The 8,621-nt window shown below is 35.6% G+C and overlaps 1 protein-coding gene and 1 pseudogene across 2 annotated transcripts; one reads left to right on the top strand and one right to left on the bottom strand.

Annotated features, from left to right (window-relative positions):
• Window positions 1-194: 194 nt before the first annotated feature.
• Window positions 195-3,122, bottom strand: LOC111289541 (cell division cycle 20.2, cofactor of APC complex-like). The gene is made up of 4 exons (XM_022880663.2): window positions 2,591-3,122; window positions 1,883-2,158; window positions 1,517-1,786; window positions 195-1,419 (listed from the first exon to the last, which is right to left on the bottom strand). Exons 1-4 carry the CDS (start codon window positions 2,687-2,689, stop codon window positions 694-696), a joined length of 1,371 nt encoding a protein of 456 aa, XP_022736398.1. The 5' UTR covers window positions 2,690-3,122; the 3' UTR covers window positions 195-693.
• Window positions 3,123-3,341: 219 nt separating this feature from the next.
• LOC111289542 (SKP1-like protein 21) lies at window positions 3,342-8,550 on the top strand (annotated as a pseudogene). The gene is made up of 10 exons (XR_016346277.1): window positions 3,342-3,481; window positions 3,977-4,295; window positions 4,559-5,091; window positions 5,747-5,825; window positions 6,167-6,267; window positions 6,515-6,695; window positions 6,943-7,070; window positions 7,795-7,900; window positions 7,982-8,054; window positions 8,260-8,550. The product of XR_016346277.1 is annotated as an SKP1-like protein 21 (transcript).
• Window positions 8,551-8,621: the final 71 nt, after the last annotated feature.

Below are 8,621 nucleotides of genomic sequence, written 5' to 3'. Positions count from 1 at the left end.
ATTTTTATTAATTTTATCCCAATTAATTTCTCTAATCTTTAACTGTCTGTCCCTTTCTCTTTTTCTCTCAAAATATTATTTTACTCAAAATTATGTTGCTTCTTTAATCCCTTTCTCTTTTTCTCTGAAATATTTTGTAATTTTTTCTCAAAGGAAAATAGAACAATGGTTTTACAAACTTATTTGATATTTTCTTTTCAATGGGAAGCTTTCTTCTATGTTATTCGTAAATCTAATCAATTCTTATTGCTGAATAAACAAAATAAAAATAAATAAATAAATAAAAACGCAAAAAATTTATGTGGTTCAGCTTTTTAAGCCTACATCCACGGACGAAGGTGAGGAAACAATTTCACTACGAAGTTGAAATACTATACACAAGTTAGGAGATTGAACACTCTCAAAAAGTTTATCTACAACAACCCGTGATTCTGGAATGGATCAGAAGCAAAGATTATAAAAAAGTATCCACCCACTGTCTCCCTCAACCTCACCTGTTCAAAGCAAAACATGAACCATACGGCAGATTTGCTAGGGCAAAACACTTGAGTAGAATCATTAGTATGAATAGTTGAACACTAAACTACCTTGTGATAATTTGAAGCTTGTTTTGAAGAAACTACAACTGGACCAACTGGCAGAGTTAAAGACTCAAGGGACATTGACTACCACCTCCTAAAGTCTTTTTCTTTATCACCGGATTCGGTTCAAGTGAGAAAATGGCTCTGGGTTCACTTTTGGAGAAGGTTTAGCAGCCACTTCTGGGACGCCAAAAACATTCCAGAATCTTAGAGTTTCATCCCCCGCAGCTGACGCCACTGTGCAACCATCTGGGCTTTGAGCCATGTAAAGTACTCTAGATGTATGACCAGTTAGCTCCGCCATCTTTACCATTGATGGATATTTCCAAAGAATTAATTGATTCTGAGTAAATCCATGAGAGCTCAGAAGCTCCCTCTCATTCTTGTTCCACAGCAAAGCGCAAACCTGAGAGCCAGTATCCACTGAATTCAAGCATGCACCAGTATGTGTGTTCCAAAATTTTATGGTTCGATCACCTCCACCTCCACCAGATGCCAGCAAATTGCTCTGGAAAGGGCACCAGGCAAGGGCTTTGACGGCCGAAGTATGATCCTCCAACCTGTGTAACCATTGTGTTGGTGAATTTGAAGATGCCATGGACCTGTCCCATATGTGAACAAGATTATCATTGCCTCCACTGGCTAGTTGTTGTCCAGAAGCTGACCATTTTAGCCCGCAAACCTCTTGCTGGTGTCCTCTGTAGGTTTCAACAACATGGGATCTAATTCTTACATCATTGATAACTATCAGACCATCCATTCCTCCTGTTGTAAGAATGTGATTGTTCCATGCCATTGAACCCACTCTTGATCTGTGACAATCTCTCAGAGTACGCAACTACAGCAATAAAGTTAAAGAATTGTGTCATAATAAATGACGGGACAATGAAAGAGAAGAATATGCTAATATTTTAGAGATGTCTGGAACAACAAACCTGTCGGTTGGAACCAGAATCCCATAACTGTACTTCAGAATTGTTCAAGCCAATGGCAATATGCCGGCCATCAGGAGCCCAATTCACACTTGTTACTGGGCCATTTTCATCATCAACAGTAACAAGTTCTGAGGTAGAACTATCTGAAGCATCCCACAAATACACAGTGTTTCCAAGTGCTATTGCCAGAACATTGCTGCTGCCCCAATCCAACAAATTCAGGTAAAAGTCGTCCACAAGGTCAGGAGCATCCAATGTTCTCTCAGAGCTCTGAAGAACCACATGATAATCACTACATATTAGTGTCTATGGAACCAAAATTTAAGGTCTGAACTAGTCAGATTGCGCATAGCATTCTCTGCTTACCTGGGGAATGTGTCTCCGGGACTTTGCGGATTTGGTAGGGTGAACAGAAGAAGTTGAATGATCAGAAGGGAAGAGTTCAACAGGTGTTGGTGGCTTGTTCTTGAAAGCCAAGATTCGGGTCCTATTCATGTTCAAGGTCTCAGCCAGCTGCTTCCTGTAGGCCTCCCTGGCAGGTGAGCACACTGTCGGGTTCTCTTTGATCTTCCTCCCTTCGGTCAGCATGTAATGTGCATAATCAAAGTCCATTGCGGAACGATTTGGTATGAACCTATCCAGCTGCCAGTACCAAGAAAGCATCAAACTAAATGTCATTACAATGTCTAATTTATCAACCCTAAATTAAAAGCCTTCATTTAATCAAAGCTGTTTTCTAAATTCAATTTAAGACCAAGATTTGATTACTATTTACTAGTATCCCTTCGTCAAATTGAAAAACCTTATAAATCAAGGACAAGAAAACCCAGAATTGCTTCAAAAAAAAAAAAAAAACAGTTTTGGAATAATTAAAATTAAATTAAGTGTTTAATAATAAGTCTAAATTCAATTTAAGACCAAGATTTGATTACTATTTACTAGTATCCCTTCGTCAAATTGAAAAACCTTATAAATCAAGGACAAGAAAACCCAGAATTGCTTCAAAAAAAAAAAAAACAGTTTTGGAATAATTAAAATTAAATTAAGTGTTTAATAATAAGTTGAAATACTTACATTTTCTTTAGAATTCCTTCTCTGGAGAAGCTGCTCTTGAAGTGGGCATCTAGATTGCCCCTTCAAATTTGAAAAAGAATTCAAAGATCCTGCATCCATAATGTCAAGTATCCAGAAAACGAAACAAATATAATAAAAGAAAATTAAAAATTAAAAAAAAATAAAAAGACCCTGAAAGAAATAGGTTAGTAAAATCCAAAAGATTATTTATAGATACGAACCCAGAACCTGCAAAATTCAAATTAAAATTAGAAAATCAAACGAAAAAGAAAACGTTAGAGACAGAAAGAATAAAGAAATGCGAGAGGAAAGAAGCCTGGTTGTAGATGGTCGAGCGAGACTTGATTGAAGATGATTGGTAGAATCAACGAGTTTATATAACGATGGCGATGAGGAGAGTTATTCGTATTTGGTCTTTGGAGTACTGTTTTAATCTTCATTACGGAATATCTGGGCTTTATGGAAAGCGGCAACGGCTACTTTTTTGGCAAAGAGCCGTTGTAAATCAGGTTGACGAAAATACCCTTAGGTTTCCTTTTATGTTGAACAAGTGTATCTAGTCATGAACCCTAACAAATCTATCAGGTTGTAAAAAACGAAATTATCAAAGGGACGAAATCCCCACGACTCACACTTAAATTTTTTTGTTTTTGAGCTCTATTTCTCAGAAAAAAAAAAAAAAAGAAGAAAAAATTGTGTCCAAACCATAACGACCGCCATGCGCGATCGATGGCACCAAATTCCTAACACCAAAAAACAAACAGAAGACAGGAGCACTAGAAATTTTATTTTATTTTATTTTTATTTTCTTACAAAAACCCTCACAACTGTTCTTCCTTTGTCTTTGTTTCCCCTTTTTCATTTCCATATCTCACTCTCTTCCCTTCAAAGGTACACTCTTTATCTCTCTCTTTCAACTTTTATTAATTTCTTGAGTTTTTAACTTAAATTAATTATCTGATTAATCAAGTAGCTAATTTTGATTAAAATTTTTTCCAAAGCTTAGCAATTCCATAGCTTTTAGTTTAATTTGAGAACTTGTTGATTGATTTTTTCCACTTTAGGTTCATTTGTGGTTAAGCCCTTGAAAGATTAGAAACTGTAATTCTGAAGGTTAATTTTGAAACTATGTCATGTTCTATAGAAAATTTGAAGATGCAGAGAAAACAAAGAATGTTCCTTTGCAGTATCAAGAATTGTTGACAGTTCTTGTCAGTCAAACAATGCAATGGAATCCAGTAATAGTTAATGCTAATGAAGAAAAACTCACTTTGTTTCTACTTGTAGCAGTCTCTAGGAGCCTAAACCAATCAATTGTTTAAGTTTTCAACTTTTATTTATCTCTTAGTTATTGTCTGACGTTGTGATTTATCTGTCAAAATTCAGGCAGTGTTGGGTGGTGCATTGTCCATATTTTTATGCTTTTCATCTAATAAGACAACTGTGGAAGCTTTACTCAGAAGAATGCTGCTGCCAGTGTTACTAGGATTTCATGGTCTTTTAGATTGGGAAGCATTGATGAAGAGTTTGTACCCACCTAACAAAGTTAACCTTTTGAATAAGACAAAGCTATCATATTCTTTATCTTCTCCTTATTCTTGAATCTGGAGGTGCAAACATCTGAACTTGCATACTTCTTTTAGTAACTTATTTGTGGAATCATCATCAGATGCCAGAAGGCGTTATGGCAGTCTTCAAACCAGAGGTTTGTTTTATGATTGTTTTGGGATCTTTTAACCAATTATGATATTTCCCCATGTTTTAAATGGATTAAAGAGATGCCAGTTAGCTTACATGTTACTACTAATAAGTAATAACAGTTTTATTCCCATCAAATGGCAATTAGGAAGCCACTGTTATCATATATGTATTTATGCAGTTTTATATATGCATTCATTATTTTGTTGCAATTACCGTCTATACCATCTCCATTCTCACTTGCTTTTCTTTGTGATTCTTCTATTTAAGATAAAGTCCTACATTTGGCTACAACTACTGATGGTTCAATCCAGCAAGTGGAAGAGGAGGTTGCTAAGTTTCGCCCCATGATATGTAGAAAAATTCTTCAAATAGGCATGGGTTCTTCCAAAAACTATGCTATATCACTTCTGCAGTGAGTCAATCTTGCTGTCCTTGGCTTAAATCTTGATTATTGTTGGTTTCATCTAGTAGGTTTGATATGTATTTTTATGTCTTCCATTGGTTTCTCTTGCCTTTCAGATAAAAGTTCTGTCGTTGGTTAACTGAAAAATGAGCAATCTGAGCATCTGTGGACTTTATTTGTTTTCTTTTCCTCTTTTTATGTGTAGGAGCACAAAACTTTTGATGAGAAGTTTGTTAGAATGGATACAAAAAGATTGTGTGAGTTGACATCTGCAGCCAACAGCCTGCAATTGAAGCCTTTAGTTGATCTAACAAGTCGTGCACTTGCTTGAATAATTGAAGGAAAAACTCCTGAGGAGATGCGGGAGACATTTCATTTTCCTAGTGACCTCACAAAGGTGTGTGTGGCTAGCAAGAAATTAAAAAAAAAAAAAAACTGTTCAATGCTTGGTCTGTATTTGTTGTTCATGATGTAGATTTGGTCATCCTCAGGATGAAAAGTTAGAACCCCTCAAAAATTTTACTGATGATCCACATATCCGGCTTGTAAATTGATTGTATGCCAGAAAGAGGAAAGAATTAAAAGAGAGAGAGAGAGATGCGGGAGACATTTCATTTTCCTAGTGACCTCACAAAGGTGTGTGTGGCTAGCAAGAAATTAAAAAAAAAAAAAAACTGTTCAATGCTTGGTCTGTATTTGTTGTTCATGATGTAGATTTGGTCATCCTCAGGATGAAAAGTTAGAACCCCTCAAAAATTTTACTGATGATCCACATATCCGGCTTGTAAATTGATTGTATGCCAGAAAGAGGAAAGAATTAAAAGAGAGAGAGAGAGAGAAACTCAAGGTGGATACTTTTGCTAGTTTTTATTAGTTCTAATGTACACGTAGCTGCTGTTTTTTGAGTTTGTTGATGTATGCAATTTCAGATTGCATAGGAAAAAGGTAGAAAAAGATATTCTACAACTCATTCTGCAACTCTTTACTGTTTAAAAACTTGAACCTGCACATACATATTTGCAAGAGCAAATGGATGTTTTTGTATTTTTCAGATTGTTGAAGTTGAGGATGAGCATGTGGATGAACACTCAATAGATGATCTCTTGTATTTTATAAATGGAGGAGATCAAGGTATGCTTTAAAACTGTTCTCCTGCATCCATTTTTTGCAGCTGGGATAGAATTCTATTTGCCATCTATCTAATTGATTTTCAGTTTTCTTACACTTAGAAGCCATAACTGTTAAATTTCGTAATGTTACTTGCCTTTACAATCACCTTGATATTACAGACTTATAGTCATGGACCAGTGAATGTTACTTTGCCCTCTTTGAGCTTCTTTCTGTTCGCAAAATAATATATCTTTGAACATATGGTAACGATGGATGCTCCTTTAATTCCAGCTTCCAAGTTGTCTGTGCATGTGCTGTTAATTTTTTGTTGTACAACATTAACGATCTATTCTACTTTGCAGACTCGAAGGGAGTTGGGATTACCAAGAATAAAAAGAAAAATAGTATAAGAAAAGAGCAACTAAAGGACTCGTCAGATAGTATTGATGTAAACCATAATAAGGTTGGCACTCTGCCTTCCTTCCCCTCTGTGTGGTCTCATGTGAACATCCATGTGTATGTGCATCTGAAACATGCATGTCTTCATGCATTCAAGGCCTGCACTTGCATTCATCTGTGGGCTATAATCATAATCTCAATAAACAAATACATTTACTCTCTTATGGTTTTATCCTCAAAGAGAGAAACATGATGGTTTTTCTTCACTGATTTCTACTCTCTTTCTCTTTAAAACAATATATATGAATTAGGAGTTGGATGCTGCTTCTGCTGCCTGCAATCAAGGCAAAATTGACAACATTTTGGTGCCTACTCCTAGTAAAATTCAAAGTTGCAAGATTCTGCATCTGTCAGCTTTTCACCTAAGGTGGAGTTTGATGATGTTTATATTGATGATGATATAGATCCTGCAATGAAGGATCTACTTGACAGGTTTGTTTAATATTTTTATTTCTTTAAGATATTATTGAACTGAGAGTAGGTGCAATCATCTGTTGCCAGAGTACATTTTTGTTTCTTAATTTTGTGGATGAAGAATGAGGTTTATTGTTGAGCTTTAGTGAATATTGTAGCTTGTTCAGACAGCATCAGCATCTCCAGTGTAGGTTTTAATAGCTCTATATTTGTATCTATTTATTAATTTATCTAGGTATTCATTTGTTTTTTTTATTCCTTCTAGGGAAGTGGAGGACTTTGCTAGGAGGTTGAGTTCTGACTGGCCAGAAAGGATGCAAGAAATTGTCATCAGGCCATGAAAGATGACTTCTACTAATGTCAATAAATGGCAATGGTCCGATGAGTTTACAAGTGAGCATTATTCTATTCTTAATTTGCATTTGTTTGGGCATTTGTCAAAGTCTAGGCTCAACATTCAATAAAATGGGAATTTCTAGTGGTTGGTATGGGGGGTAGGCATCAATATGTGAAATACTATCTTTAAATATTAGGTATGAGCAGAGGGATTCGAAGCTTGGAAGTGAATCCTTCTTTGGATGCCTTGTTCACTGATCATTTCTGCCAATCCCTATTTCTTTCTGTTCAAAAAGTGTTAAAATGCTAGGAAATTTTCACCATTAAAATGTATCATTCTTTACATGAACACCTTGGGGGTATGGAGTGGCTTAAAATTCCAAACTGCCTGTTTAATGCACAAGTTATACAATGTCAGTCTGTATAAATAGGTTTGGGCAGGAGATAATAAACAAAAGATAAGTTTCTTATTTTCCAGAATGCACAGCAGCTCGAGTGGTTTAACAATGATGCCAGTACTGATTTGCTGCAGTTAGATTCTTACCAGGTTTAGGACAGGAGATAATACACATAAATTTATTATTTTCCAGAATGGTCAGCAGCTTGAGTGGTTTAACAATGATGCTAGCACCAATTTGCTGCAGTAAGATTCTCTGCTTTGTGCTTGGTATGGTCTGCATGTGAATGTATTTATTTGTTTTACCATCTCCAATATGTCTTTGTTCTGAGAATGTATGTTGGATTTTCTTCTTCTTATTGTTTATTTCTCTTCTGAAAACAGAAAAGGCAGTCTCAAATTTTGAGAAACTTGGTCTTTTTGTTTCCCTTGTTTGTGGCTTTCAGCCATTGTTATTTGCATATCATGTTCCAGTGCAAAATAGTACAACGTTAGTACCACAACCGTCTTCTTTGAATTGTGGATAGTGTTTTGTTTATAGCTTGAAGTTCTTATGTATTGTTTCTAGCAGGCCCCTCATTTGAGATTAATGCTGCAGATTGCTTTGTGATGGAAACAGAGTTCTGGGATCCAACATCCAAAGTGTAGGATATGAAACTGTGTACTTCAGTTATTTAATAGAATTTGAGCTTATAGGCCTGTGACTTTTGAGAAGCAAATCACGCTTTTATGTGATGAAATATTGAAATTTTCTTGGAATCAGGGTCCATTCAATATATCTTTTCTTAGTGATTTTAATTTTAAGTCTTGCTTCAGTCATTGCTTACCTATTTATTTTCATCTTGGCAGTGATTTAGAAGTTTATTTACTGAGACTTCATATCTCTTCCCCCCCGTGGACTATGGAGTATGGACACCGAGTGGCCATAGAAACAGGGGAAACGAAAACCCCGATGCTGGATTTTGAACAGAAGTCAAAGGAGGGGTCACTGTATGATAAACTTGAAAAATACTTATTTATACCAAGCATAAATCAAGTTTTGTGGGTGTTGTATCTCTCTTTCTCCGCTTGAATACGAGTGTTAAAGTCAGAACCTTTATTATTATTATGATTATTATTATTATTATTATTATTTTTTCATTTTGGAAATCTTTGGATTGCCAAAATTAGTATCTGCCACTGATCTTGTAACCAAAGGCAATTCCATTCAA

The sequence above is a fragment of the Durio zibethinus genome, chromosome 11 (genome assembly GCF_047325235.1).
Source record: "Durio zibethinus cultivar Kanyao isolate XHJ-2024 chromosome 11, ASM4732523v1, whole genome shotgun sequence".
NCBI classification, from domain to species: domain Eukaryota; kingdom Viridiplantae; phylum Streptophyta; class Magnoliopsida; order Malvales; family Malvaceae; genus Durio; species Durio zibethinus.
Note: the sequence above shows the minus strand (reverse complement) of the source record. Positions and strands in the feature narration are given on the sequence as shown.